At 44.8% G+C, this 24,121-nt stretch overlaps 1 protein-coding gene across 9 annotated transcripts; it reads left to right on the top strand.

Annotated features, from left to right (window-relative positions):
- Positions 1-363: 363 nt before the first annotated feature.
- ccdc74 (coiled-coil domain containing 74) lies at positions 364-21,849 on the top strand. 9 transcript variants are annotated; one of them, XR_013548896.1, is made up of 11 exons: positions 364-635; positions 4,054-4,864; positions 6,260-6,304; positions 11,360-11,425; positions 12,737-12,814; positions 16,019-16,160; positions 16,380-16,593; positions 17,808-17,908; positions 18,877-19,033; positions 19,286-19,342; positions 21,412-21,464. XR_013548896.1 is itself a non-coding variant. In XM_078421519.1 (10 exons), the coding sequence occupies exons 2-10, from the start codon at positions 4,525-4,527 to the stop codon at positions 21,545-21,547; spliced, it is 1,182 nt and encodes a 393-aa protein (XP_078277645.1). In that variant the 5' UTR covers positions 364-591; positions 4,054-4,524; the 3' UTR covers positions 21,548-21,845. The 9 variants fall into 9 exon arrangements, 8 of the variants coding, with proteins under 8 accessions (XP_078277645.1, XP_078277644.1, XP_078277646.1 ...); XM_078421519.1 differs by lacking the exon at positions 18,877-19,033 and having other exon boundaries at positions 364-591; positions 21,409-21,845; XM_078421518.1 differs by lacking the exon at positions 18,877-19,033 and having other exon boundaries at positions 21,409-21,845.
- The last annotated feature ends 2,272 nt before the right edge of the window (positions 21,850-24,121 follow it).

Below are 24,121 nucleotides of genomic sequence, written 5' to 3'. Positions count from 1 at the left end.
TAGGAATGCGAAGGGCAGCACAGGCATGAGGTAGCCATGGGAGAGGCATCATGGGCATGAGGGGGACAATGCACTCATAGGGCAACGTAGTCGCGGGAGGGGTAATGCGGCCATGAGAGGGGTAGCTGCTGCTGCTTCCCCCTTCCTAGGGCTGGGTATGAAACTAGAGAGAGGCAGTTACAGAATGTCGAGCTGCAGCAGTTTGGGCCGCACGGATCCTATCCCTTGGCTCTGCTCTATTATCTTTGATGCTTATGAAGAACAGCCAGCAGAGCCTGCCCTTCCTCCGAGAGGCTGCAGGGGGCAGTACCGCCGCCCCTGTGATGTCATGGCGGACGGTGCCATTCAGACCGGCCGGGCGGGGCTGAGGGCGCCTCTCCCCCCGCCGTGCGGCGGCGCCGGCAGGTGGTGGCTGCCAGTTGCCCATAGCAACGCCCAGTGTAACCAGGGGTACAGCTGTCGCCCTGGCGACGGGCGGGCGCCGCCCACAGCAGCGGCTCAGCCAGCGTCCACCCGCCCGCCCGCCGCCGCCCTGCAGCAGCAGCAGCAGCAGCCGCCGAGTGACCCCAACCCCCAGGCCCGGCGCCGCCGGTGAGTGACTCCGGCCCCGCCGCCCTGCAGCATCCCGCCAGCCGGTGAGTGGCCTGTGCCCCCGGACCCCCGCCTCCCGGCTCCCTCACGCCGCCCCGCAGCAGCCCGTCCGCCGGTGAGTGGCCTCCCGCCGCCGCCATCCCCATCCCCATGCCTAGCGCCCTCCTCCCGGAGCCCACACTCCCACCCGCCGCCCCCGACCCCACGGCAGCACAGTGCGATGTAATCCGACGGCCTTGGCCTCCAACTGCCCTTCAGTCGCCTCTCCGAGCCCCTGTCCCAACTCAGGCGCTCGCTCACCTCCGGTCCCCCCCCGCCGCCCCCGTCAACCCCTCCCCCTCAACAATTGGTTTTAATGAGGTTGCGGGGAATCTGGGCCTGGGTCAGCGGTAGAGCACAGAAGCAGGCCCTTCGGCCCACCGCGGCTCTGTTGCACCGGTCGGGACTGATCCTATTTACCCGCATTGGGTCGTCATCCTTCTCTGCATTCGTGATTCAAGTGCGTGTTTCTATACTTCTTGAATGTTTTGTGACACCACCCCCTCAGTCAACGGGTTTCAGATTCCACCCACCCTCTGTTTGGGAACTAATCTGCCCCAGATCCTCCCTGAACATACCTCTGTCCATACCTCATACCACCTTAAACCTCTGTCCTCTTAGACCTGCCATGGGTAAAACGTTCCTACTATGTGCTCTGTCTACCTGCTCATAAATTTATATAGACACAAAAAGCAGGAGTAACTCAGCGGGACAGGCAGCATGTCTGCAGAGAAAGAATGGGTGACGTTTCGGGTCGGTCTCGACCCAAAACGTCGCCCATTCCTTCTCTGCAGAGATGCTGCCTGACCCGCTGAGTTACCCCAGCTTTTTGTGTCTATCTTTGGTTCAACCCATACCTCTGTCATGTCACCCCACAGCTTCCTCCGCTCTAGAGGATGTAAACCCATTCTATGCAAGACCAAAATTTCACACAATACTCCAGCGAGGGTGGCACAGGGGCACAGCAGGAGAGTTGCTGCCTTACAATGCTAAAGACCCAGTTCGATCCTGACTACCGGTGCTGTCTGCACAGAGTTTGTATGTTCTCCCTGTGACAGATTTGTATGTTAGTTGGCCTCGATAAAATTGTAAATTGTCCCAAACGTGTAGGATAGTGTTAGTTTTCTATGTGATCGCCGGTCAGCGCGGACTTGGTGGGCCAAAGAGCCTGTTCCCGCGCTGTATCTCTAAAGTCTAAAGTGTGGCATCACCAGTGTATAACAAAGTTGCAACACATGTCCCCAGTCTTAGATTCTCTGCCACCGCTGATGGAGGCATCTTATCCACAAGTGCTGCCACTTTTAGGGAAGTTTGCACTAGTTTCCAAATGTCCCTCTGTTCGTCATCATTCCCAAGGGACCTACCATTTATTCTATGTCTCCCAAATGGCATCATCTCACACTTGTCAGGATTAAGTTTTATTTGTTAACACTCTGCCCAATTTTCCACCTAATCAACATTACATTGGACATGCTCCTCACCATCCTCAACACCACCAATTTTTGTATAATCTATAAACTAATTGTTCCTCCTACATTCACATCACAGTTATTAACATGTATATCAAACATATCAAATGGCCCACACTACTGGTCACAGTCTCCCAATCAAAGAACCAATCCTTTGACATCACACTACCTCCTATCACCAAGCCAATTATGGATCCAACTTGCTAGTCTTCCCTGGACCATGGGCTTTAACCTTTTGGACCAGCCGACCATGCAGGACATTGTCAAAGGCCTTACTGACATCCATGAAATCTTTATTCTGAAAAAAGGGTTGCAACCCAAAATGTTGCCTCTTCATGTCTTCAGAGATACTGCCTGACCTGCTCATTTACTCCAGCATTTTGTGTCTTCTTTTGTAAACCAGCATCTGCAGTTCCTTATGTTCATAGAATCTTGGATGTTCTTGCATTAGTGTCCCTGCCACTGATCTAAGACTCATTGGCTTGTAATTACCTGGCTTATCCCTGCTGCCCTTCTTGAACAATGGAACAACATTTGATCTGTCATTGAGCATTTGGCAGAGACCCAGTCCTAGAAGAGGGATTTGCACGCATCCGTGTATGAAACCTTCACTATAGCAGAGCATGATGAAATAGTGGGCAGTAAAATGTGCATCTGTAAACAGAGTCTGTTGTGTAAAAGCAGAAACTTACATTAGATCTCTGTTAAACACCAGTTAAAGTATCACAGAATTACTTGAGTGAAGAGTGTTTAATTGTCATATTAACTGGTAGAAAAAAAAAAAATCTTACTTGCAGTAGCTTAACTGTCCCATTGACACAATAATGCACAAATATATAATAATAAAATTGATTAATAACCATCATACAAGGTGACCATAATAGTGGAAAACAGTAGTATATAGTGCAGAAAACACAGTCCATAGAAGATCGTAGTTGCTGAGGTGCAAGAGTGAGGACATTAAAAATTAGCAGCAAACAGATGCAAGGGGAGAATGAGAAAAACATTTTACTCAGTATGCAGCTGATTCTATGAATTTGCACTCACTAGCTGTAAAGTAAAAGTGAATAATTCTGTTTCCATCAGTGTCTTCAAAAGCAATTGAAAATAAAAAAAGTGCTGAAATCTGCACTAAAAACAGGAAATGCTGAAATCACTCAATAGGCCAGGCTGCAGTTGTGGAGAGAGAAACAGGTTAAAGTTTTAGGTCAATGACACGGCCAGAAATGTAACACTTTTGACCTTTGTCAAATTCGCCTAAACAATTCAGGGTTGCCTGAGGTGATGTTGTTAGACTCAAGAGGCTAGTCTCGTATTTGGAACCGAGAAGATTAAGAGGAGATTTGATTGGGGTGGGAAACAAGATGTAGATAGTGTAAGTAGAAGGAAACTGTTTGCATTCATTTATAATGAATAGGGAATCCAGCAATGAAATCCATCTTTGGCCGGCTGCGCCACAGCTGGTCCTATCTTCCTATTCAATGGATCCCACGCTTCTCCTCTATCAACTAACCCAAATACCTTCTACGCATTGGGAATGCTGGGTGAAAATTCCTTGAAGCGAACCCTGAATTTGTATATCAGTCACTTTGCTATGGTTTCAAAATGTCATCATTAAACTGATTTCCCTTAGAATCTCTCTTTTTAAATCTTAAAACAAGTTTATGGACTTTGACCTAAAATCTCCTTTGATCTGGTGTCTATCCTCATCTGTAAAGCAATCTGGAACATTGTACTACTTGGGAGATGCTCCATAAATAAGTTGCTGTCTTTGCCTGCTTCCTTTCCAGACAGTGCCACCCCCATTGGTTAAATAGCTGCGATCTCTGTCTCAAAATATTGCTGACACGGTGATATTCCAAGTTTTGAAAGTTAGTTACAGTTTCTAATGGGGTTTAAATGTGAACATCAATGAAATATTTTACCTATTCAATCATTTTTCTCTCTCCTGCAGTGATCTGATTGGAGAAATTCTCAGACGAGTGGTTAGTCAAACTGAACCAGCAATGTGGCAAAGCAGTTCCAGCTGGACCAAATGTGTTTACAAGTGGAGGGCTGTGCTGCGAAGATAAGGCAATTGGGATGCAACTTTGGAATTAGCAGGCTGAGCCACAGAGAGAGATATTGGCAGAGTGAAGTTTGATCTACATCAGGGATTTAACTAAGCATTTCAAAGCTGTGCTCTGTAGCATCCCGTGCATGTTTTATTTATCGGGAAGGACAAGAAACTGACTTTATTAGTGACAAGCATCTTCCATAATTTGCTGCATTATCAATAACAACACAAGAGCAAACTTCTCAACTCACTGACCCATTTAGACGACCAGATTGTGTTTGTATTCTCTATTGTTTGATGATCTGGAGAGGATTTTTAAAAAATTTTAAGCTGGGTGAAAATTGCACCACTGCCACGTAACGTGAATCGATGGAAGCACTTTCTGCTGGAGACATGTCGAGTACTAGCCTGCCCCCATTGCGAAACCTGCCCCAGTGGTCTCGTGTCGGAAATCTTGACAGAACCCTGTACCCTCACTCCTTCGCCCAGGGGAATGTTAACCCCATCCCTCTGAATCCTGCCGTGAAGACAAAGACAAATAAAATAGAGGCCCCTCAACAGCCCAGCCATGTGTACGAACAGCAGGAGGTGGATCCAAACCTGAGGGTGACCACACTGGAAAAGAATCTCAAGTTCCTCCAGGAGCAGCACTCTGAAACTCTGGGCAAGCTGCACAAGGAAATTGAGCTGCTCAAGCAGGCGAATCAAGGTGTGTAAGTTGTGAGGGGGAGGGGTGAGGGTGGGGAGAAATATAAATTGATTTTGAAGTTAAAGAAAGAAAATCTTGAATTCACATCTTTAATGGCCTCTGCCCAGGAATTTCGCAATTTTGCTGACCACAGACACTGGCTACAACACCAGATTCCATTCACAAAGCACTGTTAAATGTTAGGAGAACCTGGAAAGATGCCAGGGCTGTGTTGCGAGCAGCGGCTATCGTGTGGCAACTGAAATGCCGCAGGCACTGGAATCACCGTTCCCGACCTGATTGGTGATTGATGAGGGTAGGGCAGTGGTTGTTGTCTGCATGGACTTTAGTAAAGATGATAAAGTCCCTCTTGGTATGCTGATGCGGAAAGTTAAAATGCATGGGATTCACGGTGACTTGATAGTTTGGATTCAGAACTGGTTTACCCATTGTGGTGGAAGGATGTTTTTCTGTCTGGAGGTCTGACCAGTGGCATTCCGTACCGATCTATGCTATGTTGTTTGTGATATATAGAAATAGTTTGTTGTAAATGGTTGGCATTGCAGACAACATCAAAATTAGTGGAATTGTGGAGGGTGTTAAATGCTGAAAGGGAACAGTGGATATTGATCAAAGATTTCACATATAAATCAGTTTCACGTCTGGGCAGAAAATGGCAGATGGAATTTAATCTCTAACTGTGGGTGCTTCATCCTAGTTTTGAGCAACTCAAACTAGGCTGAGTTCAATTATCCATTAGAGTGCACCAACATGAAATTTTACACATTCTCCATCCCACTTTCAGTTGATGGTGCAAGCATTCTGAAGTTAGAAAGCCTCGGGGACAAGTTCCATCCCATAGCGTTAGTGTGAATTTAGGCTGGCCCACTCTATGGTAGAGTGGAGGTGCTGCAATATCGTGTTAGCTTTCGGTTGAGATACTAAAGCAAAACTTTACCAGCCTCTCCTGTGGACATGATGGATCCGACAGCACTAGTTCACAGAAGAGCAAGGGACTTCCCTCAGTGTCCCAGCAAGTATTTATCTCATAACCAATGTCAGTTTAAAGAAAAACATTCTCGCAGAGAATTGATTTCATTTCTTTTCATTGGGCTTTGTTGTGTGAAAACTGCCTGCTGCCTCTCTGACCCTGCCACATTGACTATAATTTTAAAGCACTACATTACACTCCATTGTCTATTAAGTATTTTGGGATATCCAATGTCCTGGGAAGGCATCACAATACAAACTCTTTCCAATATCCTAGTGACAGCTGATAGCACAGATTAATGGCGTATGGCAAACTCAGCAACTTTCTCAAAAAGATTCAGTCCCTGGTAGGTAGCACACTGCATTTTGTGGCCCTTTGCTGTTTATTTCAATATTTATTCAGTGTTACTTTTTATTTTATAACAGATCTCAATTTTAAAATGATAATGAACCAGAGGCCAACTCATCAAGGTAAGGATTTCGTCAGTTTTTAATCTTCTGCTGAAAGTCTTACAAAAATATTGCAAAGGAAAGGCCATTTTATTTTCTGAATCCCAAAAGAGGCTGTCGGTAAGTCTTGGAATCACAACACAAAAACAGGCCCTTTAGATCATCTAATCCATGCCGACCAATAGTGTAAGACTATCACATACTAATCCCTTCACATTCTCCTCACTTAACCCACAACTCCCCCAGGTTTTACCTGCACACAAATTCACAGTAGGCAATTAACCTGCCAATAGCACATCTTTGGAAGCTGTGTGGAAACCTGAGCATCCAGGAGAAAGCCACGTAGACACAGAGAGAACATGTAAACTTCATACAGACAGCACCTGAGGTCAAGATTGTTCAGATTTTGGAGCTAAAAGAAAGCAGCTCTACCTGCTGCACCATTGTGCTGGCATTCAAAGGCAACCTGCTGTCCAGTGTGAAGGCAGACAGAATAGAAGTCCCAGTTTGAATCTAGATCCATACTCCATTCGATACAGACCTTGGGTGCTGTCTGTGGAATTTGCATATTTTCCCTGTGACCACGTGGGTTTCCTCTAGGAGCTCCCACATCCCAAATCCCAAGGTATGTAGGTTAAGTGGCCTCTGTGAATTGCCCAGAGTGTGTAGGGAGTAGATGAGAGAGTGGTATAACATAAAACTAGTGTTAACGGGTGATCGATGGTTGGCATGGACCTGGTGGGCTGAAGGGCCTGCATCCACACTGTATCTCTAAACTAAACTAAAAAACAAAAAAGTTAACGGATTCAGCTTGGACAGGGTATAATAACGAGGAACTACTGCTGGTTTATACCAAAGATAGACACAAAATACTGGAGTAACAGAGGGTCAGGCAGCATCTCTGGAGAAAATGGATAGGCCAGTCTTTGGGTTGGGATCCTTCCTCAGGCTGATTGTAATAGGGAGAGCAGGAAAAAAATCCAAAGTGAAAAGATGCAAGACAAATTACGGGAGTTCCCTGATAGGCAGATTGTTAGAAGTAAAAACAGGTGTAAGCCCAAGAGAGATTGTAGTTGCGAACTGTGAAGATAGTTAACAGACTTTGCTCCTGATATTTTAGATGAAAGAGATTCTCGGGTTTGAAGAAAGTGTGAATATTGAAGTTATGAAGTCAGAGTGAGTGTGAAGGATTAGATGCATTGAAGAATAGCTGAGGCACAGTTTAGAGGGAACTCAGAAGCAAAAGTAAAGAAGTGCAGAGCACCAAAAGAATATAACAGATCTGAGAGAATAGCTAGATGAGAGGAAGGTTGAAGTAACCACCAGAATGAATATTAATTGGTTAAGGCAAAACATTCTAGGCTGGAAAATAATATGGAATATGGAGTAGAATGGTGTTTGGATTTGGTTTAGGAATATGTGTAACTGGTCCAGATCTGTCGCATAATGTTACCATGCTTCATAATTCATATGAATTGTGAATATGAAGATGAGGTAAAAGGGAATACAGGAGATATTGCAAAAGACTCTCGGAAGAATGGGAACAGAAGTTCTAGAGCGGAAAAGAAATTAAGGGCAGGGCCAATTGTGAACGATGTGAGAGGGGAGGTAAATACAGAAGTTAAAGTGTTGTACTTAAATGCGCGTAGTATAAAAAATAAAGTGGATGAGCTTGAGGCTCAGTTAGTCATGGGCAAGTATGATGTTGTAGGGATCACTGAGACATGGCTACAAGAGGACCAGGGCTGGGAACTGAATATTCAGGGGTACACAACGTATAGAAAAGACAGACAGGTGGGCAGAGGGGGTGGGGTTGCTCTGATGGTAAGGAATGATATTCATTCCCTTGCAAGGGGTGACATAGAATCAGGAGATGTTGAATCAGTATGGATAGAAATGAGAAATTGTAAGGGTAAAAAGACCCTAATGGGAGTTATCTATAGGCCCCCAAACAGTAGCCTCGACTTAGGGTGCAAGTTAAATCAGGAGATAAAATTGGCGTGTCAAAAATGTAATGCTACGGTGGTTATGGGAGATTTCAACATGCAGGTAGACTGGGAAAATCAGGTTGGAAATGGACCCCAGGAAAGAGAGTTTGTAGAGTGCCTTCGAGATGGATTCTTAGAACAGCTTGTACTGGAGCCTACCAGGGAGAAGGCAATTCTGGATTTAGTGTTGTGTAATGATCCTGATCTGATAAGGGGACTAGAGGTAAAAGAGCCATTAGGAGGCAGTGATCACAACATGATAAGTTTTACTCTGCAAATGGAAAGGCAGAAGGGAAAATCGGAAGTGTCGGTATTACAGTATAGCAAAGGGGATTACAGAGGCATGAGGCGGGAGCTGGCCAAAATTGATTGGAAGGAGGCCCTAGCAGGGAAGACGGTAGAACAGCAATGGCAGGTATTCCTGGGAATAATGCAGAGGTTGCAGGATCAATTTATTCCAAAGAGGTGGAAAGACTCTAAGGGGAGTAAGAGACACCTGTGGCTGACAAGGGAAGTCAGGGACAGCATAAAAATTAAGGAGAGGAAGTATAACATAGCAAAGAAGAGTGGGAAGACAGAGGATTGGGACTCTTTTAAAGAGCAACAAAAGTTAACTAAAAAGGCAATACGAGGAGAAAAGATGAGGTACGAGGGTAAATTAGCCAATAATATAAAGGAGGATAGCAAAAGTTTTTTTAGGTACGTGAAGAGGAAAAAAATAGTCAAGGCAAATGTGGGTCCCTTGAAGACAGAAGCAGGGGAATTTATTATGGGGAACAAAGAAATGGCAGACGAGTTAAACCGTTACTTTGGATCTGTCTTCACTGAGGAAGATACACACAATCTCCCAAATGTTCTAGGGGCTGGAGAACCTAGGGTGATGGAGGAACTGAAGGAAATCCACATTAGGCAGGAAATGGTTTTGGGTAGACTGATGGGACTGAAGGCTGATAAATCCCCAGGGCCTGATGGTCTGCATCCCAGAGTACTTAAGGAGGTGGCTCTAGAAATAGTGGAAGCATTGGAGATCATTTTTCAATGTTCTATAGATTCAGGATCAGTTCCTGTGGATTGGAGAATAGCAAATGTTATCCCACTTTTTAAGAAAGGAGGGAGAGAGAAAACGGGTAATTATAGACCAGTTAGTCTGACATCAGTGGTGGGGAAAATGCTGGAGTCAATTATAAAAGACGAAATTGCTGAGCATTTGGATAGCAGTAACGGGATCGTTCCGAGTCAGCATGGATTTACGAAGGGGAAATCATGCTTGACAAATCTACTGGAATTTTTTGAGGATGTAACTAGGAAAATTGACAAGGGAGAGTCAGTGGATGTGGTGTACCTCGACTTTCAGAAAGCCTTCGACAAGGTCCCACATAGGAGATTAGTGGGCAAAATTAGGGCACATGGTATTGGGGGTAGGGTACTGACATGGATAGAAAATTGGTTAACAGACAGAAAGCAAAGAGTGGGGATAAATGGGTCCCTTTCGGAATGGCAGGCAGTGACCAGTGGGGTACCGCAAGGTTCGGTGCTGGGACCCCAGCTATTTACGATATACATTAATGACTTAGACGAAGGGATTAAAAGTACCATTAGCAAATTTGCAGATGATACTAAGTTGGGGGGTAGTGTGAATTGTGAGGAAGATGCAATAAGGCTGCAGGGTGACCTGGACAGGTTGTGTGAGTGGGCGGATACATGGCAGATGCAGTTTAATGTAGATAAGTGTGAGGTTATTCACTTTGGAAGTAAGAATAGAAAGGCAGATTATTATCTGAATGGTGTCAAGTTAGGAGGAGGGGGAGTTCAACGAGATCTGGGTGTCCTAGTGCATCAGTCAATGAAAGGAAGCATGCAGGTTCAGCAGGCAGTGAAGAAAGCCAATGGAATGTTGGCCTTCGTAACAAGAGGAGTTGAGTATAGGAGCAAAGAGGTCCTTCTACAGTTGTACCGGGCCCTGGTGAGACCGCACCTGGAGTACTGTGTGCAGTTTTGGTCTCCAAATTTGAGGAAGGATATTCTTGCTATGGAGGGCGTGCAGCGTAGGTTCACTAGATTAATTCCCGGAATGGCGGGACTGTCGTATGTTGAAAGGCTGGAGCGATTGGGCTTGTATACACTGGAATTTAGAAGGATGAGGGGGGATCTTATTGAAACATATAAGATAATTAGGGGATTGGACACATTAGAGGCAGATAACATGTTCCCAATGTTGGGGGAGTCCAGAACAAGGGGCCACAGTTTGAGAATAAGGGGTAGGCCATTTAGAACGGAGATGAGGAAGAACTTTTTCAGTCAGAGGGTGGTGAAGGTGTGGAATTCTCTGCCTCAGAAGGCAGTGGAGGCCAGTTCGTTGGATGCTTTCAAGAGAGAGCTGGATAGAGCTCTTAAGGATAGCGGAGTGAGGGGGTATGGGGAGAAGGCAGGAACGGGGTACTGATTGATAGTGATCAGCCATGATCGCATTGAATGGCGGTGCTGGCTCGAAGGGCTGAATGGCCTACTCCTGCACCTATTGTCTATTGTCTATTGTCTATAACCTCAAACTTTTGAAGATTAATATTTTCACATTTTTAAATGTATTCCTTTATAAACAAATGCATAATTGTGGGCTGAAGATTCAGTTATGTTTAACTGAGAATTGTCAAAGGCAAACGTGCTTCTAGAGAAAAGTACATTTGTTTAAAATTTGTTGGGCCAGAACAAGTTACCAGAAGCAAGCTTGAGGACTGAACATCTAATAAAGTGGTTTCTGTGAGAGCTCTGATCCAGGGGAAGAGCTAAACTATCTATTTTCCTGTGGAGAGCCTAAGCTTTCTGTGGAAAGTTTTAGTATCCTACACCTCATCCTACATCTGGCTCTTGACAAAGTTCCATTCTCAAGGCTAATGATCAGAGGCTGGACTGGAGGATTAAGAATAGGAATGGGACATTGGCCAAATAGAAATGCCAGGCTCTTTCAGAAGCATCATTATGGGGTCGTCAAATGGGTTTTTGAATTGGGAACTCTTCAAGATCTTGAACACTTCTGTAAAAATAACTGAACTGCATTCAGAAACACCGTGTATTCTGATTGCATTTTCAGATCCCAAACCAGGAGAGCCAGTGGAAATGGAGGAGGGGGCTCTGAAATTACAGTTGAACAAAACATGTAAGTTGGTTGTACAATGATTACATTGAAACCAGTCAAGTGTGAAGTGCTGTATGTTAGAATGACATTAACCTAGCAACAACTTGGGAGGACCCGTGAACTAGCAGTTGCTATGGCTACTCCATAGCAATAGGAGTTATGGAGTTTCCATGTCGAACCAACTGACCAAAATCATTGAGGGAGAGGTGAGAGGAAGCTACAATTCACTTGTGCAGGGCTCGAGTCACACATACAGTATCTGGCGATGATCCCCAAGGCACTAGCAATTGAAAGTCTCAAATAGTCAAACAGTACATAAATTAGCTATTCACCCCACTACACCCATGTCCATTTGCCCAAATTAGGACTGTCATCTGCCTTACCTCTATAAGTGTCTGCCTAAATGCCTCTTAAATATATTGAGCATATCAGATTCCACGACTTCACCTGGCATTGCGTCCCAGATATCTTCCACTCTTGGTAAGCAATACTAAAATGGGCACAGTGGCACAATGGTAGAGTTGCTACCTTACAGCGCCAAAGACCCTGATCCAATCTCGAGTATGGATGCTGTCTGTACAGAGTTTGTACGTCCACCTTGTGACCGTTTCTATGCTGTTTGACTCCGTACCTCCAAGTAAACTGTAGAAATGAATCCATACTGGATGTCCAAAACTTCTCTAAATAAAAGCAGAATTTTGGAGATACCTAACAGAAGGAGAAAAATAGAATGAATAATTTAGGGCATTGACTTTTGACAAAATTGGGAATTTGTCGGGCTGTATTTTAAAAGTTGATTGGACAACAGGAAATGGCGTGCAACTGGGCGATGCTCCTGGGCATCCAGTTGTATATACGTCTGAATTAGGATTAGTTCTCAGGAACACACACTGACAATTTGTTGCCTGCAAACATTTGGCAGAAGATGATGTAATGTAAAAGGCTTCAGGAAGATGGGTTTTTGCGTGGGCAGAGAAAGCAGCACTTTGATGGGTTTTGGGGAGAAAATACAGGGCATGGAAATGTATATTTAATGGAAAAACGATAAGGCAGATATCGTTGTTTCTTTGAAAGAAAATCGGATAAATATCTGATGCAGGGTACTTCAATGGTCAATGGTTTCTTTATTGTCATGTGTAGCAGCTAGAGTGAAATACATTTTTTGCATACAGCTCAGCAAGGCTATCCCGGTCAGTACAGTATACACAACAGCCCACTGAGTCCATATGCAAGAGGCGCCATACTTGCAGTACTAAGAAGGATGAGCATAAGTGTTTTTATTTTTACAAAGAGTCCTGATAGGCTAATTGATCCACTTGTTTTCCCTTCCAGCGGGAAGCTCATCGTGCACTGGTCCAATTACCTCACTCACAGACGCTGTGCCGTTGACTGTCAGAGATCACTCTACAGGTACTGTTCAAAGGATTGTTTGTTCGAAGGATTGTTTGTTCAAAGGATTGTTTTCTCCTATAATTGCTGGGCTGCAACTTCCAGGCACCTGGTGCACTCTGCTCCCAGTTGGTTTATGAGCACATGAGAGGAAACACTTGCATGCTTGAATGTCGGGACGAGATAAACCAAATTCTACCTTGCATCCACAAGCTTGTTTTTTAGCTAGGTAATGGTCGGAGCCAAATAGTTTTTCCATTTATCTAGGATTGGCTTGATGCAGTAAAGTGGTTCTTTTCACTTTTATTCCTCGGCTAGTGTCATCAAAGCATGTGTACAGGTCACTAGTCCTTTGTTTCCCGTACCCCATCCTTAAAGAGGCTCATCATTCTTCTCCTTTTTGACCTGCATTTGCTCTCAAATTTAAAACAATCATCCCTGTATTAAACACTTCCCCGTCTCTGTCATCAAACATCCACCTGCCTACCCCAGATCCATTGCCAGAGTGCCGTTCAGTCCTGGGCCTCCTCCAATGCCAGAGTGAGGAGACGCACAAATTGGAGGAACAGCACCTCATATTTCATATATTACAACCCAGATCATTGAAATCTCCAATATTAGGTAACTTCTACGAACATCTCTCTTCCCCCCTCCCTTCCATCCCTCTTGGGCTCACACCTGTCTCTGGCCAACAATCGGCCTATCAGAGAACCTCCTTGCCTGAGGTAATCTGTTGCTGGCTCTGATTTGTCTTATTTTCTTGCTTTCAGTTTTGCTCCCCCCACCCCCTCCACCCCAACAATCAGGTTAAAAAATGATCCCAACCCAAAGAGTCACCTATCCACTTTCTCCTAAGATGCTGCTTGACCCACTGGGTTACTCCAGCATTTTGTGTCTATCTTTGGTATAAACCAGCTCCATAAAAATCATCGTTGCTGTTTGTGGCCTTGTGTAAAATTGGTTGTGGCTTTTTTTAATTGCAATTTCAGAAACACTACTTTGGTGTAAAGTGTTTTGGGATAGCCTGAGATTCCTTATCAGTGCCTAGCATTCTTTCCTTAATTCCTATTCCTCCTTCAAGCCAGTGGACTGGAACATGTTCAAGAACAATGAAAGGCCTGAATAGAATGGATGTGGAGAGGGTGTTCCATGATCTGAATCATGGGGTTAATGAAACACAAAGAGCTCGTACTGCATGAACTTGAGGCTGTATTTTAAAAAAAATGTAAATGGGTTTTTAATTTAATTTAATCAATTTGCATGTTTAGCAGAATTCTTTGCTACACATTTAACTGGTAAATGTGAATGTGACAAGTTTACAATCTTGACTTCCATCCAAATGGACAATACTTGTTACTCACAGTCTTGCATTGATGGATGTACCTATATTGTCTCATTTCTGACTGCATGGATATACAATAATGCCTCCTACTGATTTAAACTTCCACACATGCCTCCACAGAGCTCTTCAATCTCTTCAGATATATGTTGCAGGAAATCAATGGTCAAACTGACCTTGAATCCTCTCATTGTGTGCAATGATATAACAAATGAATGCACTATGATTCCCTTATTGGCAGATTGCCCGACTTAACTTAATGGAACTTCTGAATGTTTTTCTGCACTTTAACTTTCTCTCTCAGTTGACACTGTAGTCCTTGAATCTGGTTTGCAAAATTTTTTTTTTTTTCACTTTTTCTGAATCTCTGGGCTTTCATCAGAAATTCCTAGCGTCATGGCCTGATCTTTCAGACATGATACATATTAAATGTATTGTGGGAGGCACAGTGGCATAGCTGGTAGAGCTGCTTACCTCACAGTGCCAGAGACCCATGCTCGATTCTGACCTTGGGTGATGTCTGTGGTGTTTGCATGTTCTCCCTGTGACCGTGTGGGTTTCCTCTGGGTGATCCAGTATCCTCCCACAGAAAGTGGGATAATGTAGGTGGTTGGCGTGGACTCAGTGGGCCTATTTCCATGCTGCATCCCTAAACTAAATAAAATTAAATGTTTACTGACTGATGAGATCAGCTAATTCATTGTTTTTATTGGAAATAAGCAGAACTACAAAATAGCTGGTTAGCATTTCACAGACCTCCCAACCCTTCCGAATTTGGCGGAAGGTTTCCGCTTTCTTATTTAATTTCCGCCATTCTGATTTCGCCTCACATTTTTCCGTAAAACACATGCCTTGCCGCTGGCCCGGCCTCGCCGCTGTACTCGCCTCGCCGCTGGCGCGACCTCGCCGCTGGTCTCGCTTCGCTGCGGAGCGTGAGGCCCGTTGATGTTGAGAGGGGATGGGGGGGAAGGGGTTAGGATGGGGGGGCAGTAGAGTGGGAGGAGTGGGGGTCGGGAGGGGGGAGAGTGGGGGTGGGTGAGGAGTGGGGGAGTGGATTTGGGGAGAAAGGGGGGAGGGTAAGTGGGGTGGGGGGGAATCGGGTTGGGGGGACATGGACCGTTGTGATTTGCTGTTGAAGACCACTGGAGCAAGTATGTCTTCAATTAAATGAGTTATGTGCAGTTTTTTAAATGGAACTTTCTTCATAACTTAGTCATAATTTTATGACCATTGTTCTTTTATTCAATACCAAGAGAATTGGGATGTGTAAGGGAACAAAAAAGAAAAAACAAACAATTTTTTTTTTCTTTGTTGTAAAAAGTATTTCTGTTCTGTTTCTAATCTTTCTATAATAGTAGAATGTACTCATGATAGGCCTGACATTGTACATGTAGTCCAAGAACTACAGACTGTTGGAAATAATAGTCGTTTTTCACACATGAATGACGCGCAACGTGTATGCGCATTTGGCGTGCATACTTTTGTTTTGCTGAAAAGTTGCATTACGCGCCATATTATGAATTTTGATGTAAAATTCTGAATTTGTAAAATCAAATGTTGGGAGGTCTGCATTTCAGCCATTTTCATTTCAATTTGTTTTGGAAAATAAATTTTGTGTGTAATTTACTTCTTGCATGGAAACATAACAGTTTCTCATTTACTTTCCTTGGAAAATAGTTTTTTGCTACAATGTGCATGGCAGTAACTCAATCTTGCACGAGAGGTTTTACAGGAACTCCATATTCCTTGGTTTGAGCTAACAAGCTGTAAATGTTTGAGTTAGTTTACTTTCCTTTGTCTTTCTGGTGAAAGTGCAGTTAACTGGGAGGTTGACCTCTGAGGCATCCAACAATCTCGAAGCTGATTTCATCGTGTTCTTGTTGCAGGCAAGAAGCATTCTCAGAGATGTGCCCAGCGTCGCGCTATGCTGCCAGAAGATGGGGTCAAAGAGCAGAGGGCAGCACCAAAAGAGTCCCAGAAGCAGAGCTGCACCCGGCGGAAGCTCTTCACAGAGGCAGCTAACAGGAGGTACAGAAGGAGGTTCCATACTCCATTGTTTCATCAGTCCCTCAGTAACACTTTCCTCATTTAGTTGCTATGGGTCTAGGGTGGGCTGTACTGAGACTGATGGAATTCCAGTCCTCAGCACAACATACAACATAGAGAATGGCATGATATTGAATTAATAGCATGGTTAAGCACCACTCAGGTGACATGGTGGGTTAAACTCTTGTCTGTCTATTGTAGGAGCAATGGGCCAGCAGTCTCTCAGCAGACTTGCGCAGCACTACCTGTGCGGACTCTTCATCCTGAACTGGACAAGGCACAGATGCTCATCACATCTCTCACACCCCTTCTAATCCAGATTAATCCTTCAGAGTCACCTCGGGCTCCAACACTCCAGGAATGTGCAATCATTGTCCGACACTTGCATAACACCAGTAGCCTGCAGTCTCAGGAGGTAAGAGTACTGTGTTCAGCAGCAATGCACCAGGGCTATGTATCTCAGTAAGGGTCAGACATTAACACCAGCCACAATTAAAAGCACATGGGCTAATGAATTTTCTCCCTGGCAGTGGAGACTCGGGTTTGGGAGACGCTTGTCAATGATGCAAGTTGCTGTAGTGCATTTTATGAATGATCTACACGGTAACTGGCATAGGACAGTGGGGAAAAAGCTCCACATTCAGCTTGTTGGGTAAGGGCCAAGCAAACAGACTGCTTTGTCAAGTTTTTTGAGTCCTCACCCGAGCAACAAAAGAGTATTCCACCATTCTCCTGATATGCCTTGTAGATGGTGAGAAGACTTGGGGCTTGGTGCTCAATGATACCCCCTTCACCCACACCGATAATTGGTGGGGACTCGCAGATGGTGATGTCAGTGTGTGTCAAGGGAATAAGCTGGAGGAGTCATTATCTGATGTGTGTATCACCAAGGTTCTTTACTTTCTATCTGGTCACTGACCATGGTTGGTGTCTTGCCGCATGCAGACGGGCATGGACTGCTTCGAGATTAAGGGTTGTGCACAGAGCTCAATCCTGTGTAATTTGATGTAAAGAGAGAAACATGCACAACCATTTATACCTGATAATGCCAGGAACATGGAGCAACGGCATTGAACAGTAGCCAGGCTGAGTCTCTCTGACATGGTTGCACTGTGACTCTCAGTTGACTGCTACTGTGGCAGTCACTCAGTGAAGTAGTTGATTCCTGTCTTCCCTCTGGCTCTCTTCCATCTTTCCCTTGAGCATTCAATGTGGCACTTCGCCAGGAATGTAAACAAGAGATTCTTCCATGACAATGTCAGCAGGGTCCTGACCTTCCCTGTCACAAACACTCAGCATCTCCTTCCTGGAGCACTGCCAGCTCTTCGACTCTTGTTATCTGATCCAGCTATTTTGCACCTGCAATCAACATAACCAGTGGGGCTGAGAATAAAATCGTCAAAGTAAAATTATTTTACCTTGGGGCCACTTGTATGTTTGAATTGCTCCAGTTCATGTGGCTCACTGAGCTATTACAAGGGCAGAACATGACGGTAGACTTAAGTTGCATATGCTGTCTATTGGAAGATAGCATACGTGGCTTTCCCGGACAGGGAATGATTAAACGCGAGTGTCCGCTGACTCGGTCCTGGGGCGAGGATGTGACATGTACTCAATGGTCTCTTGTAGCTCCTGCACCTGAAGACGAGTTTGAGGGATCTGTTATATTCCAACAAATGGACTCCGGATGCATACCTCCTCGCCAAGGCTTACCTAGCTGAGCTGAGTCAGTGAGTGTTTGTCACAGTTTCAAGGGAATTATGTAATGATAACTGTTTTGCAGCTGTATGGGGTGTAAGAGGGACTGATTGTGTAGCTATGAATCAAGGTATGGGCTATAGTTCTTGCAGAGTGAGTAAGTTCCCAATCCTTTTCACTAGTAAGTAATTCATGATGAACATTGCAAATCAGAAGCTTGATAGCATGTCATGTCATGTCATTGAAAACCTTTGGCTGAAACTAGTATCGATCCAGTCTCAATACAGCTTTTAATGCCTGGTTGTCTCCTAGTTTCAACAAGACCATTGCAAGGTTTATCCTTATTCCCTGGAGGATTGCTTGATGGGAGACCACAGAGTGCAGCACAGTGAAGCTGCTGCTCAAGAGATTTGGAAGTGCGCAGGGTGATGCCTGATAGTGTCGTTTGTCATCTATGAGATGGGAAGGTCACCAGCAGAACAACAAGCCCTCTGAATTCATGGACTCTTAGGACTTCTTACGACAGTTAATGGGGAGTTAACAACACCTTTTATTACTTTACAGAGCAGTCCTGAGCACAGGAGCCCTCTGGGTGTCCTCAATGTCAGCTCTTCTCTGTCAGGTAATTGAAAATCAATAATTACAGATGCTGGAAATCTGCAACAAAACCAGAAAATGCTGGAAAAATGCAGTTGGTAAGGCAGCATCTGCAGAGAGAGAGTTTATGTTTCTGGTAATCAGAACTGAGAAAGTGGGAAAAGGATGGTTGTAGGTGGCTTAGATGGAAGGGAATGGTTAGGAAAAAGGGAATATTTCTGATAGGACAAGACCAGGATTGCCATGGTGATTCCAAGGTTTTGCAGAAATATCTGGCTGAAAACAATAAAGGACCATGTAATGGTGTACAATGCAATTCAAAGTTGTTGCTGAGACTTCAAGCTGGAAGGAGAATGCTGAAAATGTGTCAATTGATCCATGTTTCTCTCTCCACGGATGCTAGGCATTCCCAGCATTGTCCTACTGCTTTCAGATCAGCAACAGCCCCGAGCTGGATCTCTCGGTTACGATGTCCCTTTGTTTCCTCCTCACTGATCTGTCAACCAGACGGCTCCATGGATGCGAGATCATGGGGTGACCCGAGCTTCAACCTATAATAGGTATTCTCTTTGTCCTGACCATCAGCCCTCCCATCTCCCCACCCACCCTCACTTGTTTTTTGATGAAGGGTCTCAGACCTGAAACGTTGACTCTGACCTGCTGACTGTTTCAGCACTGTTTAAATCCCAAGTCAGTATTTGTCACAGTGTGTGAAATCATTTGTCCTAAATGAAGAGGTGTTTATAGTGAAATGCTGTTAACGTGCGTGCAATGTTCCCGGCATGGTTTAACTTTGAGTTTTTCCCTCCCAGGGAACAGGATGTTGTGCAATTGCCCAAAGTACCTTTGACAGAACGAGCTAAAAGACTGTAAGTTCACTGAGTTTTGCTGACTTAGCCTGTGGTCTTTGATCTAAACCGGCATTCTAGCTAGCTAAATCAGTTTGGGCAGAGCTAAGGAACAAAGGTTACAAACATCTGGCTAGATCGTTTAAAGGCCCCTGTTGATAATTGCCACGTTGTGATGCATGTAAATTGGATGTTCAGTTAACCAGAGTAACTATGGGGACTTTTTATATTTCATTATATCACAGAAACAAACCCTTTTGGCCCAACGGGTCCATGCAGACTGACCATGAACCCCGCATTAGACCCTCCATTCCTTTCATATCCAAATGTCTGTCAAAATACCTTTTAGGCATCGTTTGTGGATCTGGCAGCTCCTTCCAGATATTCACCATCCTTTGAGTGAAAAACACACCCCTTTAAAATATTTTCCATTCTCATCTTAAACTTGTGCCCTTTTATTCTAGACTCCCCTCCCCTAGAAAAAATACTATTATCTATCCTATCTATAACCTCGTAATTTATAACCCTCTCTAAGGTCACTTCTCAGCCTCGTACATTCCAGTTAGAATAAGCCGAGCCTAACCAAGTTCTCCTTATCTCTCTATTCCTGGTGAATCCTTTCTGCACACCGTGTTTTGTATGCAATAGCTGTACACAATAACATGTACAGTTATTGTATACAACTGTGTTGTGTACAGTTCTGGTCATCTGTAGTATGGTGTCCAGAATTGTACATGGTACCCCAAAGAGATACATGGAACTGTAGATGCTGGTTTATACAAAAATTGTTCTAGAGTAACTCAGCGGGACAGGCAGCATCTGTGGAGAACATAGATGGGTGACATTTGGAGTCGGGACCCTTCTTCAGACACTGAAGAGTTCTGACCTACAACGTCACCTAACCATGTTTTCCTCAGATGCCGCCTGATCCGCTGAGTTTTTTCAGCACTTTTTACACAATACTGTTAGTGTGGTCGAATGAATGTTTTCTGCAACTGCCGCCTGACATCCAACTCATGTACACAATGACTCAGCCGATGAAGGCAAACATCCCAAATGCCTTCTTCACCACCCTGTCCACCTGTGTCACCACTTTCAGGAAGCTGCAGATTTGCACACCAAGATCCCTCTCTACACCAACACTCAAGCTCCCTACCATTATATATCCCTGTGGAACTTTACTTCATTTATATTTACAAAGGCCTGCCGTGATCATACTGACTGGTGGGACTGGCTTGAGGGACTGAGTGGCCTACTCCTGCTTCTATGTTTTCATGTGGCAAAGAACTAACTAGATTGCACCTATTTTAGGTTTTGAATTTTGCAGTGAGCAGAATGAATTAATCATCTAGAGCATGTCTGAGGAAGATGTGTCATATATAAAAGAATTTCACAGTGAGTTAGAGTTAGAGAGAATTGCAAGGATATAGATATGAAGAAAGCAATCTCATAGATATAAAGGGTAATTTGGCTATAGTGGGGAGAGTCAGTTTAAATGTATGGAAGGTAAGGAATAGAAAACACTGAAATAAATAATTCGAAATGAGCAACAAATATGCAGTCCCGAATGGAATTGAACAGAAACCAAGATGGAAGTGGTGGGGCTATGAGGTTAAAGGCTATGTGGCCACAATATGTCTAAGGAGCAGAAGAATTTTAGAACTGTCTAAAATAGTTAGACAGGATAACCAAGGAATTGTTTGAGAGAAAATGGGAATGTCAGAGTAAAGCAGCCATTCACATACAACAGGTTGTAAACGCTTCTGTGGGAATGCAGAAGAGCAAAAAGTAAATAAGAAAATTGCAAAGCTGCAGCTGATATGCTGTTTAGCTTAGTTGATTATTGTCACATGTACTGAGGTCCAGTCAAAGAAACGACAATTCATGAATACAATCAAGCTGTCCACAGTGCACACATAAAGGTACAATGGGGGGTGTGGGGGGGAGGAGGGCACAGGAGCTTGGGTGTCACTATGAGCTCTATGTTCAGGCTGGTTGGTATAAATACATCTTGTAGATGGGAGGGTGCTGAGCTCTGTGTCACAGTGGGCCTGTCTCCAGCCACAATCTCTCATGTCGTCACTCAGCAGGCCTGAAGCCATCGTGCCCACAGCAGACAGAGTCATTCTCCCCGCCCTGAAACAGACGGTGGGGAATCGAGCGACCGAGCGACAGCGGCGACTGCAGGCTGTACAGAAGAATCGCTACCGGAACGTTCTCCTGTAGTACTCAGATTCACGAAGAGGGTCCAGCACAAAAGCAGCTCGGCGGGCACGAGATTTATATCTGCTTAAAACTCAGAGCACATGCATTCTCGCAAACTATTCTGTGGATGGATTGGCTGTGTGCATTTATTCTATAAGGGAATCTGCTTTACTATGCATTAAAACAAATTTCTTAACCTACACACATGTCCCATTCTCTGTGTTAATGCCAATATGGACCCCACAGTGGGATTTCAACACAGAATAGCAGTTCCCAATGGGACTGCTCTCTGGCCCAGGTGGCATCTCAGAGCCCAGGGCACATCCAAGGAAATTCTGGAATAATCATGCTTTTATACACTGTATCACACAAAACGACAGCAATCATGAACCCATGATGTGGGGGTCGATTACAGGGTCTGTTTCTATTTAGTACTGTAAGGATTGGGTTGGGCCTCAACTGTTCACAATCAAGTCCAATGGTTTGTCCGAAAAGAATAAATGTCATCTTTCTAAACTCGGTGGAACTGTGAACACAGGTGGGACATAAAGGGCTGAGGGTGTGGCAGGTGCACAGCAGATGGGATGTATTATGGAAAAGTAGGAGATCATCAACTCTGGTGCAGGCAGAGTGAGGAGAGATTGGGTGATGTTGACGTGATGTGAGACCCAGCAGGTAAACAAGTTATTGAAAGTCAACATAGAGATGAAGCAGGTGCTTAGAAGGACAAATGGTACGATGGCCTGCATTAGTAACAAAGAGAATTTAAATATGGGAATTTGGAAAATCTTACTGTATTAATATAAGGGCTTGTGTATGCCCCTCTAGAGCTGGTCTTATCGAAACTAAGATCTAGTTGCCATTGAGGGAGTGAGAGTGAGGTGAGGGTTCAATACTGTGGTTAGTGCGTCTCCTGAGTGAGAAGAGACCGAGTGGACTGGGACCATGTTTTCTGGAGTTCAGATCTGAACAGAGATAAAGCATGGAAACAGACCCTTCGGCCCAGAGTCCATGCCGACCATCGATCACTGATTAATACCAGTGTAAGGAAATTTTTCAATTTTAACCGAAGCCAATTAACTTACAAACCTGTACGAAACCCGAGAAAACCCACAAGGGAGAACGCACAAATTCGATACCAACAGCATCCATAGTCAGAATCGAACTCGGGTCACTGGCGCTAGAGGCAGCAACTCTACCGCCGCGCCAGTGTGCCGACCCTGACGTGACTGCTGCTTGGTGCTGGGTTTGCAATTGTAATCTACAAATGTCCTTTTCCTTAAACGGCTAAAGGCTATGCTTAAAGGGACGGTGAATTTTGGGTCGGAACCCTCTCTCAGACTGAATGTAGAGATGGGGGGGGGGGGGTTAGAACTGGAAGCAAAAAAAAGCTGGAACAAATCAGGGCCAGCAACAGATGACCTCAGGAAGGGTGGAGCCCATAATGGCCCATTGTTGGCTGGGGAAGGTGTGGTAAGAAGAGGGCTACAAGGAACAGTGGAACTGGTAGGTCGACTAGGGTGGGGGAGGGGGTGAGAAGGGAGGGAAGAGAATGCAGGAGTTACTTGAAATCAACATTCATACCGTTGGCCAAGCAAAATATGAGGTGCTGTTCCTCCAATTTGCTTGTGACTGGGGAGGAGGCCCAGGACAGAAAGATCAGGAAGAGAATGGGAACGGGAGTTAAAATGTTTGGCAACCGGGAGATCGCATAGGCCAAGGCGGACTGATCAGAGGTGTTCAGTGAAACAATCACCAACCCTGCGCCTGGTCTCGCCAATATATAGGAGTCCACATTGGATACAGCAGACGTGGTTGGAGGAGGTGGAAGTAAACTTCTGCCTCACCCTAAAGGACTATCAGTGTCCCTGGACAGAGTCGAGGGAGGAGGTTTAGGGATAGGTGTTGCATCTCCTGCGGTTGCAGGGGAAGGCATCGGGGTGGGGCTTATTTGGGTGGGAAGGGATGAGTAAACCAGGGCGTTGCGGAAGGAATAGTCTGTGGAAAGCAGAAAGGGACGGAGTCATCATTTTATATTCCTCAGTCATGCCCCTCTTAACCTCCATGGAAAACAGACCTAGCCTCTCGAGATAACCGAGCTCTGCTCTACCCCAGGCTGCATCCTCTCCAGCACTATCACATCCTCCCTCTACCTTGGTGACCAGAACTGCACACGCTACTTCAGCTGAGGCCTGACCAAGGTTTTATAACTGGACTATAGCCTCCAGTGTATTCAACACCCCAGCTAATGAAGACCACAGTACCACATTTACCTCTTAAACGTTGCCTACATGCACTGCCAAGGATGTGTGGACTTGCACTCTGAGGTCCTCTGTTCTTCACTTCTTCCCAAGGACCTACCTTACAAGAGAGATGTTGGAAAGAACTGCAGAGGCTGGTTTAAATCAAAGGTAGACACAAAATGCTGGAGTAACTCAGCGGGTCAGGCAGCATCTCTGGAGAAGGAATGGGTGACGTTTCGGGTCGAGATCCTTCTTCAGACTGATGTCAGGGGAGGGACAAAGATAGAATAGTCAGAGACAGTAAGACGAGTGGGAGAAGTGGGAAGGAGAAGGGATAGAGGGAAAGCAAGGG

The sequence above is a fragment of the Rhinoraja longicauda genome, chromosome 25, assembly GCF_053455715.1.
Source record: "Rhinoraja longicauda isolate Sanriku21f chromosome 25, sRhiLon1.1, whole genome shotgun sequence".
NCBI classification, from domain to species: domain Eukaryota; kingdom Metazoa; phylum Chordata; class Chondrichthyes; order Rajiformes; family Arhynchobatidae; genus Rhinoraja; species Rhinoraja longicauda.
The sequence above is the reverse complement of the archived record's forward strand: the minus strand, read 5'-3'. Positions and strand labels throughout refer to the sequence as shown.

Bases quoted from the DNA above. Each gene is read 5' to 3' on its own strand.
- ccdc74 (XM_078421519.1), top strand. From the start codon at position 4,525: ATGGAAGCACTTTCTGCTGGAGACATGTCGAGTACTAGCCTGCCCCCA. The intron at 4,865-6,259 runs GTGTGTAAGTTG...ATTTTATAACAG, and splicing joins GCTCAAGCAGGCGAATCAAG to ATCTCAATTTTAAAATGATA. The intron at 12,815-16,018 runs GTACTGTTCAAA...TTCTTGTTGCAG, and splicing joins TGTCAGAGATCACTCTACAG to GCAAGAAGCATTCTCAGAGA.